This window comes from Micromesistius poutassou, assembly GCF_964030765.1.
Source record: "Micromesistius poutassou genome assembly, chromosome: 3".
Lineage (NCBI taxonomy): Eukaryota > Metazoa > Chordata > Actinopteri > Gadiformes > Gadidae > Micromesistius > Micromesistius poutassou.
Genome location: NC_140273.1, coordinates 19,348,534 through 19,372,250, shown reverse-complemented (window position 1 = coordinate 19,372,250; position 23,717 = coordinate 19,348,534). Strand labels below are relative to the sequence as shown.

Below are 23,717 nucleotides of genomic sequence, written 5' to 3'. Positions count from 1 at the left end.
CAACTGCTTCACCAACAACAACAACTGCTGCACCAACGACAACAACTGCTGGACCAACGACAACAACTGCTGCCCCAACGACAAAAATTGCTGCAACAAAAACAACTGCCGGACCAACAACAGCAACTGCTGCACCCACTACAACTACTGGAGGAGCAACAACCACAACTGCTGCACCAATGACAACAACTGCTGCACCAACAACAACAATTGCTGCACCAACGAAAACAATTGCTGCACCAACGACAACAACTGCTGAACCAACAACAAGAACTGCTGCACCAATGACAACAATTGCTGCAGCAACAACAACTTCAGGACCAACAACAACAACTGCTGCACCAACAACGACAACTGCTACACCGACGACAGCAACTGCTGGACCAATGAAAACAACTGTTTTACCAACATCAACAGCTGCTGCACCAACGACAACAACCGCTGCACCAACGACAACAATTGCTGCAGCAAAAACAAATGCAGGACCAACAACAACAACTGCTGCACCCACTACAACATCTGCTGCACCAACACCAACTGCTGGACCCACCACAACATTTGCAGTACCCACAACAACTGTTGAACCAACGACAACAACTGCTGGACGAACAAAAACAACTTCTGCACCAACATCAACAACTGCAGGACCAACGACAACAGCTGCTGGACCACCAAAAACAACTGTTTTACCAACGACAAAAACTGTTGGACCACCAAAAACAACTGCTTCACCAACATCAACAACTGCTGCACCAACGACAACAACTGCTCAACCAACGACAACAATTGCTGCAGCAAAAACAACTGCAGGACCAACAACAACAACTGCTGCACCCACTACAACTACTGAAAGTTCAACAAGCACAACTGCTGTCCCAACGACAACAACTGCTGCACAAATGACAACAACTGCTGGACCACCGAAAACAACTGATTCACCAATATCAACAACTGCAGGACCAACAACAACAACTGCTGCACCCACTACAACAACTGCTTCACCAACAACAACAACTGCTGCACCAACGACAACAACTGCTGGACCAACGACAACAACTGCTGCCCCAACGACAAAAATTGCTGCAACAAAAACAACTGCCGGACCAACAACAGCAACTGCTGCACCCACTACAACTACTGGAGGAGCAACAACCACAACTGCTGCACCAATGACAACAACTGCTGCACCAACAACAACAATTGCTGCACCAACGAAAATAATTGCTGCAGCAAAAACAACTGCAGGACCAAAAACAACAACTGCTGCACCCACTACAACAACTGCTGCACCAACACCAACTGCTGGACCCACCACAACATTTGCAGTACCCACAACAACTGTTGAACCAACGACAACAACTGCTGGACGAACGAAAACAACTTCTGCACCAACATCAACAACTGCAGGACCAACAAGGACAACTGCTGGACCCACCAAAATAACTGCAGGACCAACGACAACAGCTGCTGGACCACCAAAAACAACTGTTTTACCAACGACAAAAACTGTTGGACCACCAAAAACAACTGCTTCACCAACATCAACAACTGCTGCACCAACGACAACAACTGCTCAACCAACGACAACAATTGCTGCAGCAAAAACAACTGCAGGACCAACAACAACAACTGCTGCACCCACTACAACTACTGAAAGTTCAACAAGCACAACTGCTGTCCCAACGACAACAACTGCTGCACAAATGACAACAACTGCTGGACCACCGAAAACAACTGATTCACCAATATCAACAACTGCAGGACCAACAACAACAACTGCTGCACCCTCTACAACAACTGCTTCACCAACAACAACAACTGCTGCACCAACAACAACAACTGCTGGACCAACGACAACAACTGCTGCACCAACGACAAAAATTGCTGCAGCAAAAACAACTGCCGGACCAACAACAACAACTGCTGCACCCACTACAACTACTGGAGGAGCAACAACCACAACTGCTGCACCAATGACAACAACTGCTGCACCAACAACAACAATTGCTGCACCAACGAAAACAATTGCTGCACCAACGACAACAACTGCTGAACCAACAACAAGAACTGCTGCACCAATGACAACAATTGCTGCAGCAACAACAACTTCAGGACCAACAACAACAACTGCTGCACCAACAACGACAACTGCTACACCGACGACAGCAACTGCTGGACCAATGAAAACAACTGTTCTACCAACATCAACAGCTGCTGCACCAACGACAACAACCGCTGCACCAACGACAACAATTGCTGCAGCAAAAACAACTGCAGGACCAACAACAACAACTGCTGCACCCACTACAACAACTGCTGCACCAACACCAACTGCTGGACCCACCACAACATTTGCAGTACCCACAACAACTGTTGAACCAACGACAACAACTGCTGGACGAACGAAAACAACTTCTGCACCAACATCAACAACTGCAGGACCAACAAGGACAACTGCTGGACCCACCAAAATAACTGCAGGACCAACGACAACAGCTGCTGGACCACCAAAAACAACTGTTTTACCAACGACAAAAACTGTTGGACCAGCAAAAACAACTGCTTCACCAACATCAACAACTGCTGCACCAACGACAACAACTGCTCAACCAACGACAACAATTGCTGCAGCAACAACAACTGCAGGACCGACCACCACAACTGCTGGACCCACCACAACATCTGCAAGGCCCACAACTGCTGCACCAATTACAACAACTACTGCACCAACAACAACTGCTGCACCCACCACAACTGCTGCACCAATGACAACAACTGCTACACCAACAACAACAACTGTTGCACCAACAACGACAACTGCTGGACCCACCACAATAACTGCAGGACCCACAACAACAACTACTGCACCAACGACAACAACTGCTGCACCAACGACAACATCTGCTACACCGACAACAACAACTGCTGGACCAACGACAACAACTGCAGCACCAATGACAACAGATGCTGCACCAACAAAAACAACTGCTGCAGCAACAACGACAACTGCAAGACCAACCACCCCAACTGCTGGACACACCACGACATCTGCAGGGCCCACAACAACTACTGCATCAAGGACAAAAACTGCTGCACCAACAAGAAAAACTGCTGCACACACCACAACTATTGCAGGACCAACAACCACAACTGCTGCACCGATGACAACAACTGATGCACCAACGACAACAACTGCTGAACCAACGACAACAACTGCTGGACAAACGAAAACAACTGCTGCACCAACGAAAACAACTGCTGCACCAACTACAAAAACTGCTGCACCAACGACAACAACTGTTGAACCAACGACAACAACTGTTGGAACAACGAAAACAACTGCTGCACCAACGACAAAAACTGCTGCACCAACAACAACAACTGCTGCACCAACGACGACAACTGGACGACCAACAACAACAACTACTGCACCAACGACAACAATTGCTGCAGCAACAACAACTTCCGGACCAACAACAACAACTGCTGCACCAACGACAACAACTGATGCACCAACGACAACAACTGCTCAACCAACGACAACAATTGCTGCATCAACAACAACTGCAGGACCAACAACAACAACTGCTGCACCCAGTACAACTACTGCTGGACCAATGAAAACAACTGCTGCACCAACGACAATAACTGCTGCAGCAACAAGGACAACTGCAGGACCGACCACCACAACTGCTGGACCCACCACAACATCTGCAGGGCCCACAACTGCTGCACCAATTACAACAACTACTGCACCAACAACAACTGCTGCACGCACCACAACTGCTGCACCAATGACAACAACTGCTACACCAACAACAACAACTGTTGCACCAACAACGACAACTGCTGGACCCACCACAATAACTGCAGGACCCACAACAACAACTGCTGCACCAACTACAACAATTGCTGCACCAACGACAACATCTGCTACACCGACGACAACAACTGCTGGACCAACGAAAACAACTGCTGCACCAATGACAACAGATGCTGTACCAACAAAAACAACTGCTGCAGCAACAACGACAACTGCAGGACCAACCACCCCAACTGCTGGACCCACCACAACATCTGCAGGGCCCACAACAACTGCTGCATCAAGGACAAAAACTGCTGCACCAACAAGAACAACTGCTGCACACACCACAACTATTGCAGGACCAACAACCACAACTGCTGCACCAACGACAACAACTGATGCACCAACGACAACAACTGCTGGACAAACGAAAACAACTGCTGCACCAACGAAAACAACTGCTGCACCAACGACAACAACTGCTGCACCAACGACAACAACTGTTGAACCAACGACAACAACTGTTGGAACAACGAAAACAACTGCTGCACCAACGACAAAAACTGCTGCACCAACAACAACAACTGCTGCACCAACGACGACAACTGGACGACCAACAACAACAACTACTGCACCAACGACAACAATTGCTGCAGCAACAACAACTTCCGGACCAACAACAACAACTGCTGCACCAACGACAACAACTGCTGCACCAACGACAACAACTGCTCAACCAACGACAACAATTGCTGCAGCAACAACAACTGCAGGACCAACAACAACAACTGCTGCACCCAGTACAACTACTGCTGGACCAATGAAAACAACTGCTGCACCAACGACAATAACTGCTGCAGCAACAAGGACAACTGCAGGACCGACCACCACAACTGCTGGACCCACCACAACATCTGCAGGGCCCACAACTGCTGCACCAATTACAACAACTACTGCACCAACAACAACTGCTGCACCCACCACAACTGCTGCACCAATGACAACAACTGCTATACCAACAACAACAACAACTGTTGCACCAACAACGACAACTGCTGGACCCACCACAATAACTGCAGGACCCACAACAACAACTGCTGCACCAACTACAACAATTGCTGCACCAACGACAACATCTGCTACACCGACGACAACAACTGCTGGACCAACGAAAACAACTGCTGCACTAACGACAACAACTGCAGCACCAATGACAACAGATGCTGTACCAACAAAAACAACTGCTGCAGCAACAACGACAACTGCAGGACCAACCACCCCAACTGCTGGACCCACCACGACATCTGCAGGGCCCACAACAACTGCTGCATCAAGGACAAAAACTGCTGCACCAACAAGAACAACTGCTGCACACACCACAACTATTGCAGGACCAACAACCACAACTGCTGCACCGATGACAACAACTGATGCACCAACGACAACAACCGCTGAACCAACGACAACAACTGCTGGACAAACGAAAACAACTGCTGCACCAACGAAAACAACTGCTGCACCAACGACAACAACTGCTGCACCAACGACAACAACTGTTGGAACAACGAAAACAACTGCTGCACCAACGACAAAAACTGCTGCACCAACAACAACTGCTGCACCAACGACGACAACTGGACGACCAACGACAACAAATGCTGAACCAACAACAACAACTACTGCACCAACGACAACAATTGCTGCAGCAACAACAACTTCCGGACCAACAACAACAACTGCTGCACCAACGACAACAACTGCTGCACCAAAAACAACAACTGCTGCACCAATGACGACTACTGCTGAACCAACGACAACAGCTGCTGCACCAACGACAACTGCTGCACCCACCACAATTGCTGCACTAATGACAACAACTGCTAAACGAACAACAACAGCTGCACCAAAAACGACAGCTTCAGGACCAACAATGACAATTGCTGGACCCACCACAATAACTGCAGGACCCACAACAACAACTGCTGCACTAACGACAACAACTGCTACACCAACAACGACAACTGCTCGACCAACTATAACAAATGATGCACCAACGACAACAACTGCTGCAGCAACAACGACAACTGCAGAAGCGACCACCACAACTCCTGGACCCACCACATCTGCAGGACCCACAACAACTTCTGCACCAACGACATCAACTGCTGCACCAACGACAACTGCTGCACCAATGACGACAACTGCTGAACCAACGACAACAGCTGCTACACCAACGACAACAGCTGCTGCACCAACAACATCAACTGCTGAAGCAACAACGACAACTGCAGGACCAACAACCACAAATGCTGCATCAACGACAACAACTGCTAAACAAACAACAACTGCTAAACCAACAACAACAACTGCTGGACCAACGAAAACAACTGCTGCACCAACAACAACTGCTCTACCAACAACAACAACTGCTGGACCAACAACGACAACTGCGGCACCTAAAACAACATCTGCTGTAACAACGACAACAACTGGTGCACCAACGACAACAACTGCTGCACCCACCACAACTACTGCAGGACCAGCAACCACTACTTCTGCACCAATGACAACAAATGCTGAACCAACGACAATAACTGCTGGACCGACGAAAACAACTGATGCACCAACGACAACAAATGCTGAAATAACAACAAAAACTGCTGGACCGATGAAAACAACTGCTGCACCAACGACAACAACTGCTGCACCAACAACAACTGCTGGACACACCACAACATTTGCAGTACCCACAACAACTGCAGGACCAACAACCACGACTGCTGCACCAACAACGACAACTGCGGCACCAACAACAACAACTGCTGCAGCAACAACGACAATTGCAGAACCAACAACAACAACTGTTGGACCCACCACAACACCTGCAGCACCAACAACAATTGCTGCACCAACGACAACAACTGCTGCACCAACGACAACAACTGCTGCAGTAACAACGACAACTGCAGAACCAACCACCACAACTCCTGGACCCACCACAGCATCTGCAGGACCCACAACAACTGCTGCACCAACGACAACAACTGCTGCACCAACGACAACTGCTGCACCAACGACAACAACTGCTGCAGCAACAACGACAACTGCAGGACCAACCATCACAACTGCTGGACCCACCACAACATCTGCAGGGCCCACAACAACTGCTGCACCTACGACAACAACTGCTGCACAAACGACAACTGCTGCACCAACGACAACAATTGCTGCACCAACGACAACAACTGCTGAATCAACAACAAGAACTGCTGCACCAACGACAACAATTGCTGCAGCAACAACAACTTCAGGACCAACAACAACAACTGCTACACCGACGACAGCAACTGCTGGACCAACGACAACAAATGCTGCACCAACGACAACAACTGCTGCACCAACGACAACAACTGCTGCAGTAACAACGACAACTGCAGAACCAACCACCACAACTCCTGGACCCACCACAACATCTGCAGGACCCACAACAACTGCTGCACCAACGACAACAACTGCTGCACCAACGACAACTGCTGCACCAACGACAACAACTGCTGCAGCAACAACGACAACTGCAGGACCAACCATCACAACTGCTGGACCCACCACAACATCTGCAGGGCCAACAACAACTGCTGCACCTACGACAACAACTGCTGCACAAACGACAACTGCTGCACCAACGACAACAATTGCTACACCAACGACAACAACTGCTGCAGCAACAACAACTTCAGGACCAACAACAACAACTGCTACACCGACGACAGCAACTGCTGGACCAAAGAAAACAACTGCTGCACTAACGACAACAAATGCTGCACCAACACCAACTGCTGGACCCACCACAACATTTGCAGGACCAACAACAACAACTGCTGCACCCACTACAACTACTGAAAGACAAACAAGCACAACTGCTGCACCAACGACAACAACTGTTGCACCAACGACAACAACTGCTGTCCCAACGTCAACAACTGCTGGACCACCGAAAACAACTGATTCACCAATATCAACAACCGCTGCACCAACGACAACAACTGCTGCAGCAACAACAACTGCAGGACCAAAAACAACAACTGCTGCACCCACTACAACAACTGCTTCACCAACAACAACAACTGCTGCACCAACAACAACAACTGCTGGACCACCGAAAACAACTGATTCACCAACATCAACAACCGCTGCACCAACGACAAAAATTGCTGCAGCAAAAACAACTGCCGGACCAACAACAACAACTGCTGCACCCACTACAACTACTGGAGGAGCAACAACCACAACTGCTGCACCAATGACAACAACTGCTGCACCAACGACAACTGCTGCACCAACAACAACAATTGCTGCACCAACGAAAACAATTGCTGCACCAACGACAACAAATGCCGCACCAACGACAATTGCTGCACCAACGAAAACAATTGCTGAACCAACAACAAGAACTGCTGAACCAACGACAACAATTGCTGCAGCAACAACAACTTCAGGACCAACAACAACAACTGCTACACCGATGACAGCAACTGCTGGACCAATGAAAACAACTGCTGCACTAACGACAACAACTGCTGCACCAACACCAACTGCTGGACCCACCACAACATTTGCAGTACCCACAACAACTGTTGAACCAACGACAACAACTGCTGGACGAACGAAAACAACTTCTACACCAACATCAACAACTGCTGCACCAACGACAACTGCTGGACCCACCAAAATAACTGCAGGACCAACGACAACAGCTGCTGCACCCACTACAACAACTGCTTCACTAACAACAACAACTGCTGCACCAACGACAACAACTGCTGGACCAACGACAACAACTGCTGCACCCAATACAACTACTGGAGGAGCAACAACCACAACTGCTGCACTAACGACAACAACTGTTTTACCAACGACAAAAACTGCTGGACCACCAAAAACAACTGCTTCACCAACATCATCAACTGCTGCACCAACGACAACAACTGCTCAACCAACGACAACAATTGCTGCAGCAACAACAACTGCAGGACCAACAACAACAACTGCTGCACCCAGTACAACTACTGCTGGACCAATGAAAACAACTGCTGCACCAATGACAATAACTGCTGCAGCAACAAGGACAACTGCAGGACCGACCACCACAACTGCTGGACCCACCACAACATCTGCAGGGCCCACAACTGCTGCATCAATTACAACAACTACTGCACCAACAACAACTGCTGCACCCACCACAACTGCTGCACCAATGACAACAACTGCTACACCAACAACAACAACTGTTGCACCAACAACGACAACTGCTGGACCCACCACAATAACTGCAGGACCCACAACAACAACTGCTGCACCAACGACAACAATTGCTGCACCAACGACAACATCTGCTACACCGACGACAACAACTGCTAGACGAACGAAAACAACTTCTGCACCAACATCAACAACTGCTGCACCAACGACAACTGCTGGACCCACCAAAATAACTGCAGGACCAACGACAACAGCTGCTGCACCAACGTCAACAACTGCTGCACCAACGACAACAATTGCTGCAGCAAAAACAACTGCAGGACCAACAACAACAACTGCTGCACCCACTACAACAACTGCTTCACTAACAACAACAACTGCTGCACCAACGACAACAACTGCTGGACCAACGACAACAACTGCTGCACCCACTACAACTACTGGAGGAGCAACAACCACAACTGCTGCACTAACGACAACAACTGTTTTACCAACGACAAAAACTGCTGGACCACCAAAAACAACTGCTTCACCAACATCAACAACTGCTGCAGCAACAAGGACAACTGCAGGACCCAACACAACATCTGCAGGTCCCACAACTGCTGCACCAATTACAACAACTACTGCACCAACAACAACTGCTGCACCCACCACAACTGCTGCACCAATGACAACAACTGCTACACCAACAACAACAACTGTTGCACCAACAACGACAACTGCTGGACCCACCACAATAACTGCAGGACCCACAACAACAACTTCTGCACCAACGACAACAACTGCTGCACCAACGACAACATCTGCTACACCGACGACAACAACTGCTGGACCAACGAAAACAACTGCTGCACTAACGACAACAACTGCAGCACCAATGACAACAGATGCTGCACCAACAAAAACAACTGCTGCAGCAACAACGACAACTGCAAGACCAACCACCCCAACTGCTGGACCCACCACGACATCTGCAGGGCCCACAACAACTGCTGCATCAAGGACAAAAACTGCTGCACCAACAAGAACAACTGCTGCACACACCACAACTATTGCAGGACCAACAACCACAACTGCTGCACCGATGACAACAACTGATGCACCAACGACAACAACTGCTGAACCAAGGACAACAACTGCTGGACAAACGAAAACAACTGCTGCACCAACGAAAACAACTGCTGCACCAACGACAACAACTGCTGCACCAACGACAACAACTGTTGAACCAACGACAACAACTGTTGGACCAACGACAAAAACTGCTGCACCAACAACAACAACTGCTGCACCAACAACGACAACTGGACGACCAACGACAACAAATGCTGAACCAACAACAACAACTACTGCACCAACGACAACAATTGCTGCAGCAACAACAACTTCCGGACCAACAACAACAACTGCTGCACCAACGACAACAACTGCTGCACCAACAACAACAACTGCTGCACCAATGACGACAACTGCTGAACCAACGACAACAGCTGCTGCACCAACGACAACTGCTGCACCCACCACAATTGCTGCACTAATGACAACAACTGCTACACGAACAACGACAGCTGCACCAAAAACGACAGCTTCAGGACCAACAATGACAATTGCTGGACCCACCACAATAACTGCAGGACCCACAACAACAACTGCTGCACTAACGACAACAACTGCTACACCAACAACGACAACTGCTCGACCAACTATAACAAATGATGCACCAACGACAACAACTGCTGCAGTAACAACGACAACTGCAGAACCGACCACCACAACTCCTGGACCCACCACATCTGCAGGACCCACAACAACTGCTGCACCAACGACATCAACTGCTGCACCAACGACAACTGCTGCACCAATGACGACAACTGCTGAACCAACGACAACAGCTGCTACACCAACGACAACAGCTGCTGCACCAACAACATCAACTGCTGAAGCAACAATGACAACTGCAGGACCAACAACCACAACTTCTGCATCAACGACAACAACTGCTAAACAAACAACAACTGCTAAACCAACAATAACAACTGCTGGACCAACGAAAACAACTGCTGCACCAACAACAACTGCTCTACCAACAACGACAACTGCGGCACCTAAAACAACAACTGCTGTAACAACGACAACAACCGGTGCACCAACGACAACAACTGCTCCACCCACCACAACTACTGCAGGACCAGCAACCACTACTTCTGCACCAATGACAACAAATGCTGAACCAACGACAACAACTGCTGGACCGACGAAAACAACTGATGCACCAACGACAACAAATGCTGAACTAACAACAAAAACTGCTGGACCGATGAAAACAACTGCTGCACCAACGACAACAACTGCTGCACCAACGACAACAACTGCTGCACCAACAACAACTGCTGGACACACCACAACATTTGCAGTACCCACAACAACTGCAGGACCAACAACCACGACTGCTGCACCAACAACGACAACTGCGGCACCAACAACAACAACTGCTGCAGCAACAACGACAATTGCAGAACCAACAACAACAACAAATGTTGGACCCACCACAACACCTGCAGCACCAACAACAATTGCTGCACCAACGACAACAACTGCTGCACCAACGACAACAACTGCTGCACCAACGACAACAACTGCTGCAGTAACAACGACAACTGCAGAACCAACCACCACAACTCCTGGACCCACCACAACATCTGCAGGACCGACAACAACTGCTGCACCAACGACAACAACTGCTGCACCAACGACAACTGCTGCACCAACGACAACAACTGCTACACGAACAACAACAGCTGCACCAACAACGACAGCTTCCGGACCAAGAACGACAACTGCTGGACCAACGACAATAACTGAAGGACCCACAACAACAACTGCTGCACCAACTACAATGACTGCTGCAGCAACAACTGCAGAACCGACCACCACAACTCCTGGACCCACCACATCTGCAGGACCCACAACAACTGCTGCACCAACGACAACAACTGCTGCACCAACGACAACTGCTGCACCAATGACGACAACTGCTGAACCAACGACAACAACTGCTGCACCAACGACAACAACTGCTGCACCAACAACAACAATTGCTGAACCAACGAAAACAATTGCTGCACCAACGACAACAAATGCTGAACCACCAACAACAACTGCTGCACCAACGACAACAACTGCTGCAGTAACAACGACAACTGCAGAACCAACCACCACAACTCCTGGACCCACCACAACATCTGCAGGACCCACAACAACTGCTGAACCAACGACAACAACTGCTGCACCAACGACAACTGCTGCACCAACGACGACAACTGCTGAATCAACGACAACAAATGCTGCACCAACGAAAATAACTGCTGCACCAACGACAACAACTGCTGCAGCAACAACGACAACTGCAGGACCAACCATCACAACTGCTGGACCCACCACAACATCTGCAGGGCCCACAACAACTGCTGCACCAACGACAACTGCTGCACCAACAAGAACAACTGCTGCACCCACCACAATTGCTGCACTAATGACAACAACTGCTACACGAACAACAACAGCTGCACCAACAACGACAGCTTCAGGACCGAGAACGACAACTGCTGGACCCACCACAATAACTGCAGGACCCACAACAACAACTGCTGCACCAACTACAACGACTGCTGCAGTAACAACGACAACTGCAGAACCGACCACCACAACTCCTGGACCCACCACATCTGCAGGACCCACAGAAATTGCTGCACCAACGACAACAACTGCTACACCAACGACAACTGCTGCACCAATGACGACAACTGCTGAACCAACGACAACAACTGCTGCACCAACAACGACAACTTCTGCACCAACAACGACAACTTCTGCACCAACAACGACAACTGCGGCACCAACAACAACAACTGCTGCAGCAACAACGACAATTGCAGAACCAACCACTTTAACTGCTGGACCCACCACAACATCTGTAGTACCCACAACAACTGCTGAACCAACGACAACAACTGCTGTACCAATGACAACAACTGCTGCACCAACGACAATTGCTGAACCCACCACAACTACTGAAGGACCAACAACCACAACTTCTGCACCAATGACAACAACTGATGCACCTACGACAACAAATGAACCAACGACAACAACTGCTGCACCAACGACAACAACTGCTGGACCAACAACGACAACTGCTGCGCCAACAACAACAACAACTGGACCCACCACAACATATGCAGCACCCACAACAATTGCTGCACCAACGACAACAAATGCTGAAATAACGACAACAACTGCTGCACCAACGACAACAAATGCTGAAATAACGACAACAACTGCTGCAGCATCAACCACAACTGCCGCACCAACAACGAAAACTTTAGGATCAACAACAATAACTGCTGCACCAACAACGACAATTAATGCACCAACTAAAACAACTGCTGGATCACCGACAACTGCTGTACCAACGACGACAATTGCTGCAACAACAATGACAACTGCTGCACCAACAATCACAACTGCTGCACCAACAACGACAACTGTTGCATTAACAACGGCAACTGCTGGACCAACGACAACAAATGCCGCACCCAAAACAACTTTGGTAGGAACAACAACAACAAATGCTGCACCAACGACAAATGCTGCACCAACAACAACTGCGCCACCAACAATGACAACTTCAGGAACAACAACGACAACTGCTGGACCCACCACAACAACTGCTGCCCCAACGACATCAACTGCTGAACTAATGACAACAACTGCTGCACCAATGACAACATTTGCTGCAGCAACAACAACAATTGCAGGACCAACAACAACAACTGTAGGACCCGCAGCCACAACAGAAAGACAGACAACTGCAGGACCAATAACAACAAATGCAATACCCACAACTACTATAGCACGATCCACAACTGCTACAGCAGGACTCACTACAACTGCAGTACAAAGAACAACTGCAGGACCAACAACTACAACAGCAAAACCAGCAAGAACAGCTGCAGGATCAACAACAACTACTGGACTATTAACTTCTACCGTGGTATCCACAAAAACGGCAAGACCCACAACAACAACTGCAGGATCATCAACAATGGCAGGAAAAACCACAACAACAACTGCAGCACCAAAAACAACAACTGCAGTACCCACAACTACTTCTGTAGGGTCCACAACTACTAAAGCAGGACACACAACAACAAATTCAGGACCAACGACTGCTACATCAAGACCAACTGAAACTGCAGGACCCACAACAACAACTGCAGGACCAACAACCACTGCAAAACAAGTAACAACTACTGCAGCAGGACCAACAACCAAAACTGAAGAACCAACAACAACAGTTAAAAGACCACAAATTACAACAGCAGAACACACAACTACAAACACAGGACCAACAACAACAGAAGGAGAAACAACTTCAGGACCAACAACGACAACTACTGAACCAACATCAACAACTGTAGGACCAACAACTATCGCAACAACGACTGCAGAACCAACACCAACAACTGTAGGATCATTACCGACTAACACGAGACCCACGACAACAACAAAAAGACCAACAACTACTGCAGGACCAATAACATATAAAGGACCAACATCGGCAACTGCTGAACAAACAACAACTGCAGGAACATCAACAATTGCAGGACTCATAACAACTACTGCAGAACTAACCACAACAAATAGAGGAACTACAAAAACTGCAGGATCAAAAACAACTGCAGTACCAATAACAACAAATAAAGGATCAACGACTACTACTGTAGGACGCTCAACTACTACAGCTGGACCCACAACGAATACACAAGTACCCACAGCAGCGACTGCAGATTCCACTACTATAACTGCAGGACCCACTACCACTTCAGAAGAAGGGACTTTGGAGATAACATTCAGTTTAAGCCAAACATTTATCAAACAATACTCAGACCCTACCTCCACAGACTTTCAGGTCCTCTCTAATAATGTTACAACAGAGGTGAGATACTAATAGTCTTTTGATGTTTTACTTAAATCAATAATTTGCAATTTCCAGTCATTATTGCCTGAATTATAGTTTTAATCCCAATATTATATTTTTCACATTAGGTAGACAAAGGCTTTGAAGCCTATTTTGAAGATATTTTTTCCAGGAGCAAAGTTAAATCCTTCAGGTACGTGTTTAATATTTCTTACAGTCTTTTTATTATTGTTATTATCACCATCACAAAAACCTCATTGTTATCCCTTTCACAAATATGCATTATACAAAAAACATAAGTTCTGACAAATAAACATAAGATAATCATTAAATAAGTTAATGTTTGCCTCTCTTTGTTTCTAGTAATGGATCAGTCGTTGTGGACTTGGAACTGATCTTCAAAAACAAATCAGTTGTTCCCAGTGAAAGCACTGCTATGCAGGTATTGATGGAAGCAATATCCAGGGGCATCATCAACCTGGATGGATCTAATATTGTGACGAATAATAAACAAACTACAACCACAACTGCAACAAAAGGACCAACACCTACTACTGCAGGACTCACCACTGCTTCAGCAGGACAATCAATAATATCTGTAGCAGCAACAACAACTACAGCAGGACCCAAGACTACTACTGTAGGACCCACATCAACAACTACAGGACTAACAATACCTGCAGCACAAATAACAACCACTGCAGTACCCACAACTACTTCTGCAGGACTCACAACTACTAAGGCAGGAGATGCAACAACAAATTCAGGACCACCGACTGCTACAGCAGGACCAACTGAAACTGCAGAACCGACAACACCAGCTGCAAGACCATCAACTACATCAGCAGGACTAGCAACAGCAACTGCAGCACCATCAACCACAACTGCTGAAACAAAATCAACAACTGCTACACCAACGACAACAACTGCTACACCAACGACAACAACAGCTGCACCAACGACAACAATTGCTGAAGCAACAACAACAACTACAGAACCAACCACTTCAACTGCTGGACCCACCACAACATCTGCAGTACCCACAACAACTGCTGCACCAACGACAACAACTGCTGCACCAACGACGACTGCTGGTCCAACAACGACAACTGCTGCACCGACAACGAAAACTTTAGGACCAACAACAATAACTGCTGAACCAACAACGACAATTGCTGCACCAACGAAAACAACTGCTGGATCAACGACAACTGCTGCACCAACGACGACAACTGCTGCACCAACAATGAGAACTTCAGGACCAACAACGACAACTGCTGGACCCACCACAACAACTGCTGCCCCAACGACAACAACTGCTGAATTAACGACAACAACTGCTGCACCAACGACAACAACTGCTACACCAACGACAACAACTGCTATACCAACGACGACAACTGCTCGACCAACGACAACAGCTGCACCAACGACAACAATTGCTGAAGCAACAACGACAAATGCAGAACCAACCACCACAACTCCTGGACCCACCACAACATTTGCAGTACCCACGACAACTGCTGCACCAACGACAACAACTGCTGCACCCACCACAACTACTCCTGAACCAACAACCACAACTGCTGCACCAACGACAACAACTGCTGCACCAACGACAACAACTGCTGCACCAACAACAACAACTGCTGCACCAACAACGACAATTGCTGCACCAACAAAAACAAATGCTGGATCAACGACAACTGGTGCACCAACGACGACAACAGCTGCAACAACAATCACAACTGCTGCACCAACGACAACAACTGCTGAACTAACGCCAACAACTGCTGCCCCAACAACAACATTTGCTGCAGCAACAACACCAATTGCAGGACCAACAACAACAACTGTAGGACCCACAGCCACAACAGAAGGACAGACAACTGCAGGACCAATAACAACAAATGCAATACACACAACTACTACAGCACGATCCACAACTGCTACAGCAGGACTCACTACAACTGCAGTACAAAGAACAACTGCAGGCCCAACAACTACAACAGCAAAACCATCAAGAACAGCTGCAGAACCAACAACAACTTCTGGACTATTAACTACTACCGTGGGATCCACAACATCAACAACTGCTGCACAGACGACAACAACTGCTATACCAACGACAACTGCTTTACCAATGATGACAACTGCTCAACCAACGACAACAGCTGCACCAACGACAACAATTGCTAAAGCAACAACGACAAATGCAGAACCAACCACCACAACTGCTGGACCTACCACAACATTTGCAGTACCCACAACAACTGCTGCACCAACGACAACAACTGCTGCACCAACAACAACTGCTGCACCCACCACAACTACTCCTGAACCAACAACCACAACTGATGCACCAACAACAACAACTGCTAAACCAACAACAACTGCTGGACCAACGAAAACAACTGCTGCACCAACAGCAACTGCTGCACCAACGACAACAACTGCTGCACCAGCGACAACAACTGCTGGACCAACATTGACAGCTGCTGCACCAACAACAACAACTGCTGCATCAACAACGACAACTGCTGCACCAACAACAACGACTGCTGCAGCAACAACGACAAATGCAGAGCCAACCACTTTATCTGCTGGACCCACCACAACATCTGCATTACCCACAACAACTGCTGCACTAACGACAACAACTGCTGCACCAACGACAACAACTGCTGCACCAACGACAACTGCTGCACCCACCACAACTACTGCGGGACCAACAACCACAAATGCTGTACCAATGACAACAACTGATGCACCAACAACAACAACTGCTGGACCAACGAAAACAACTGCTGCACGAATGACAACAACTGCTGGACCAATAACGACAACTGCTGCATCAACAACAACTGCTGCACCAACAACAACAACTGCTGCACCAACAACAACTGCTGCACCAACAACGAAAACTTTAGGACCAACAACATCAACTGCTAGACCCACCACAACATCTGCAGCACCCACAACAACTGCTGCACCAACGACAACAACTGCTGCACCAACGACAACAACTGCTGCACCAACAACAACTGCTGCACCAACAACGAAAACTTTAGGACCAACAACAATAACTGCTGCACCAACAACAACTGCTGCACCAACAACGAAAACTTTAGGACGAACAACACCAACGAAAACAACTGCTGGATCAACGACAACTGCTGCAACAACAATGACAACTGCTGCACCAACGACGTCAACTGCTCGACCAACGACAACAGCTGCACCAACGACAACAATTGCTGAAGCAACAACGACAAATGCAGAACCAACGACAACAACTGCTGCACCAACAACAACTGCTGCACCCACCACAACTACTCCTGAACCAACAACCACAACTGCTGCACCAACGACAACAACTGCTAAACCAACAACAACTGCTGGACCAACGAAAACAACTGCTGCACCAGCGACAACAACTGCTGGACCAACAACGACAACTGCTGCACCAACAACAACAACTGCTGCAGCAACAACGACAAATGCAGAGCCAACCACTTTAACTGCTGGACCCACCACAACATCTGCAGTACCCACAACAACTGCTGCACCAACGACAACAACTGCTGCACCCACCACAACTACTGCGGGACCAACAACCACAAATGCTGTACCAATGACAACAACTGCTGCACCAACGACAACAACTGCTGAACCAACGACAACAACTGCTGGACCAACGAAAACAACTGCTGCACCAATGACAACAACTGCTGCACCAGCGACAACAACTGCTGGACCAACAACGACAGCTGCTGCACCAACGACAACAACTGCTGCACCAACGGCAACTGCTGCACCCACCACAACTACTGCGGGACCAACAACCACATATGCTGTACCAATGACAACAACTGATGCACCAACAACAACAACTGCTGAACCAACGACAACAACTGCTGGACCAACGAAAACAACTGCTGCACCAATGACAACAACTGCTGCACCAACGACAACAACTGCTGGACCAATAACGACAACTGCTGCATCAACAACAACTACTGCACCAACAACAACAACAACTGCTGCACCAACAACGATAACTTCAGGACCAACAACAACAACTGCTGGACCCACCACAACATCTGCAGCACCCAGAACAACTGATGCACCAACAACAACAACTGCTGCACCAACGACAACAACTGCTGCACCAACAACAACAACTGCTGCACCAACAACGAAAACTGCTGCACCAACAACAATAACTGCTGCACCAACAACGACAATTGCAGGACCAACAACAAGAACTGTAGGACCCACAGCCACAACAGAAGGACAGACAACTGCAGGACCAATAACAACAAATGCAATACACACAACTACTACAGCACAATCCACAACTACTACAGCAGGACTCACTACAACTGCAGTACAAAGAACAACTGCAGGCCCAACAACTACAACAGCAAAACCATCAAGAACAGCTGCAGAAACAACAACAACTACTGGACTATTAACTTCTACCGTGGGATCCACAACAACTGCTGGACCCACCACAACATCTGCAGCACCCACAACAACTGCTGCACCAACAACAACAACTGCTGAACCAACGACAACAACTGCTGCACCAACGACAACAACTGCTGCACCAACGACAACAAATGCTGAAATAACGACAACAACTCCTGCAGCAACAACGACAACTGCCGCACCAACAACGAACACTTTAGGACCAACAACAATAACTGCTGCACCAACAACGACAATTGCTGCACCAACAAAAACAAATGCTGGATCAACGACAACTGCTGCACCAACGACGACAACAGCTGCAACAACAATGACAACTGCTGCACCAACAATCACAACTGCTGCACCAACAACGACAACTGCTGCACTAACAACGGCAACTGCTGCACCAACGACAACAACTGCTGAACTAACAACAACTGCACCACCAACAACGACAACTTCAGGACCAACAACGACAACTGCTGGACCCACCACAACAACTGCTGCCCCAATGATAACAACTGCTGAACTAATGACAACAACTGCTGCACCAACGACAACATTTGCTGCAGCAACAACAACAATTGCAGGACCAACAACAACTGTAGGACCCGCAGCCACAACAGAAGGACAAACAACTGCAGGACCAATAACAACAAATGCAATTCCCACAACTACTACAGTACGATCCACAACTGCTACAGCAGGACTCACTACAACTGCAGTACAAAGAACAACTGCAGGACCAACAACTACAACAGCAAAACCAGCAAGAACAGCTGCAGGATCAACAACAACTACTGGACTATTAACTTCTACCGTGGGATCCACAAAAACGGCAAGACCCACAACAACAACTTCAGGATCATCAACAACGGCAGGAAAAACCACAACAACAACTGCAGCACCAAAAACAACAACTGCAGTACCCACAACTACTTCTGTAGGGTCCACAACTACTAAAGCAGGACACACAACAACAAATTCAGGACCAACGACTGCTACATCAAGACCAACTGAAACTGCAGGACCCACAACAACAACTGCAGGACCAACAACCACTGCAAAACAAGTAACAACTACTGCAGCAGGACCAACAACCAAAACTGAAGAACCAACAACAACAGTTAAAAGACCACAAATTACAACAGCAGAACACACAACTACAAACACAGGACCAACAACAACAGAAGGAGAAACAACTTCAGGACCAACAACGACAACTACTGAACCAACATCAACAAATGTAGGACCCATAACTACTTCTGCAGGACTCACAACTACTAAAGCAGGAGACACAACAACAAATTCAGGACCACCGACTGCTACAGCAGGATCAACTGAAACTGCAGAACCGACAACACCAGCTGCAAGACCATCAACTACTTCAGCAGGACTAGCAACAACAACTGCAGGACCATCAACCACAACTACTGAAACAAAATCAACAACTGCAGGGCCAACAACTACCAAAGCAAAACCCTCAACAACTGCAGGACCAACAACCACTGAGCAACAAATAACGACTGAAAAACGATCAACTACTGCAGCAGGACCAACAACAAAGACTAAAGGACCAACAACAACAGTTAAAGGACCACCAGTTACAACAGCAGAACACACAACTGCAGGACCAACATCAACTACAAACACAGAACTAACAACAACGGAAGGACCAACACAAACAACTGCAGGATCAACAACTTCAGGAGCAACAACGCCAAATCCTGAACCAACAACAATTCATGGATCAGAAGCTACAACTGCAGGACCCACGACAGCAACTGCGGGATCATCGACAACTGCAGTGTCAACAACGACAACTTCAGGACCTATAATGACAACTGCTTTACCAGCACCAACTGCAGGACCATTAACAACAACATTAACTACTACTGCAGGATCAACAACAACAACTGCAGGACCAACAACGCCAAATCCTGAACCAACAACAATTCATGGATCAGAAGCTACAACTGCAGGACCCACAACAGCAACTGCAGGATCATCGACAACTGCAGTGTCAACAAAGACAACTGCTGATCCCCCTTCAGAAAATGAAGGGACTATTGATTTAAGATTCAGCATGAGACGTACATTTATAGACGACTACTTAGATACAAGCTCCACAGCCTATGAGGAGCTGGCTGCTAATGTTACAACAGAGGTGAGATAATGATTTGAAGATTTATTTCAGTTTGAATTATAAAAAATATTGAATTCCTGCATTTTAACATGAAAAACATAAAACATGTTGAATATTAATACATTTTATATCTTATAATAGGTTAACAATGGCTTCAAACCTAGTTTTCCTGCAACATATTCCAGGAGTACAATCAACTCTTTTGCGTAAGTACAACCAATTTTATTGAAATATTTTTTGCGTAAGTACCACCACTTTTATTGAATTACTTTCATGCTCTTTATATATATAACATAGATGATTGCCAATCAATATGATAGTGATAGAAAAGCTAAAAAGCTTTGAAACTAGTTTATCCTAATTCTGGTGTTTTTGTTTCATTTTCATTATCACATTTCTAGTAAGGGATCAGTCTTTGTGGACTTGAGGCTGATCTTCAACAAAGAATCTGCTGTTCCCACTGAAAGCCTTGCAGTGCAGGTATTGAAGGATGCACTGCATGAACAAATCACCTTCCTTGATGTGGACACTACTACTATTGCTGCAGGTAACTATAACACTACAATTATAATTTCACATAAATTGCTAGTTTAAACACTTCATTAGCAAAGCAAGATGGGTGGGTTGTAAATAGTACTGTAAAAGGTTTCATTCACCTCAAGATAATATATTTAAATATAAAATCACTCCCTCTGCATGACCTACCTTAATAGGACCAACTACAACAACTTCAGGACAAACAACCACTGCAGGACGAGCAACAACAACTGCAGGACCATTAACTACTATCACGGGACCCACAACAACAACAACTGCAGGACCAACAATGGCAACTGCTGAACCAACAACAACTGCTGGTCCAACAGCTACAACTGCATTGCCAAAAACAACGACTGCAGGACTGACAACGACAACTGCTGAACAAACAACAATTGCTGGACCAACAGCTTCAAATGCAGGACCAATATCGACAACTGCTTTAGCAACAACTGCAGGAGCAACAACAACAACTGCTGGTCCAAGAGCTACGACTACAGGACCAACAACAACCACTGCAGGACCTACAACGGCAACTGATGAACCAACAACAATTCATGGATCTGGAGCTACAACTGCAGGACCCACGACAACAACTGTGGGATCATCGACAACTGCAGTGTCAACAACGACAACTTCAGAAGCTATAATGACAACTGCTTTACCAACACCAACTGCAGGACCATCAACAACAACAACATTAACTACTACTGCAGGATCAACAACAACAACTGCAGGACCAACAACGCCAAATCCTGAACCAACAACAATTCATGGATCAGAAGCTACAACTGTAGGACCCACAACAGCAACTGCAGGATCATCGACAACTGCAGTGTCAACAACGACAACTGCTGATCCCCCTTCAGAAAATGAAGGGACTATTGATTTAAGATTCAGCATGAGACGTACATTTATAGACGACTACTTAGATACAAGCTCCACAGCCTATGAGGAGCTGGCTGCTAATGTTACAACAGAGGTGAGATAATGATATGAAGATTTATTTCAGTTTGAATTATAAAAAATATTGAATTCCTGCATTTTAACATGAAAAACATAAAACATGTTGAATATTAATACATTTTATATCTTATAATAGGTTAACAATGGCTTTAAACCTAGTTTTCCTGCAACATATTCCAGGAGTACAATCAACTCTTTTGCGTAAGTACAACCAATTTTATTGAAATACTTTTTGTGTAAGTACCACCACTTTTATTGAATTATTTTCATGCTGTTTATTTATTAATGAATACCTTCATGTATATAACATAGATGATTTCCAATCAATATGATAGTGATAGAAAAGCTAAAAAGCTTTGAAACTAGTTTATCCTAATTCTGGTGTTTTTGTTTCATTTTCATTATCACATTTCTAGTAAGGGATCAGTCTTTGTGGACTTGAGGCTGATCTTCAACAAAGAATCTGCTGTTCCCACTGAAAGCCTTGCAGTGCAGGTATTGAAGGATGCACTGCATGAACAAACCACCTTCCTCGATGTGGACAC

The 23,717-nt window shown here is 46.9% G+C and overlaps 2 protein-coding genes across 2 annotated transcripts in view; both read left to right on the top strand.

The window, feature by feature from the left end:
* Window positions 1-9,734: 9,734 nt before the first annotated feature.
* Window positions 9,735-15,069, top strand: LOC311341112 (uncharacterized protein; the record flags this gene model as incomplete). The annotated part of the gene is made up of 2 exons (XM_084466015.1): window positions 9,735-10,562; window positions 15,064-15,069. 2 exons carry the CDS (start codon window positions 9,735-9,737, stop codon window positions 15,067-15,069), a joined length of 834 nt encoding a protein of 277 aa, XP_084322141.1.
* A 987-nt stretch (window positions 15,070-16,056) lies between these two features.
* LOC311341111 (uncharacterized protein) overlaps window positions 16,057-23,717 on the top strand; it is a gene marked incomplete at both ends in the record, with an annotated part of 14,225 nt that continues 6,564 nt past the window's right edge. Inside the window, one exon of the mRNA XM_084466014.1 lies at window positions 16,057-16,756. Coding sequence (XP_084322140.1) covers window positions 16,057-16,756 — 700 coding nt within the window. The remainder of the gene's footprint in view (window positions 16,757-23,717) is intronic.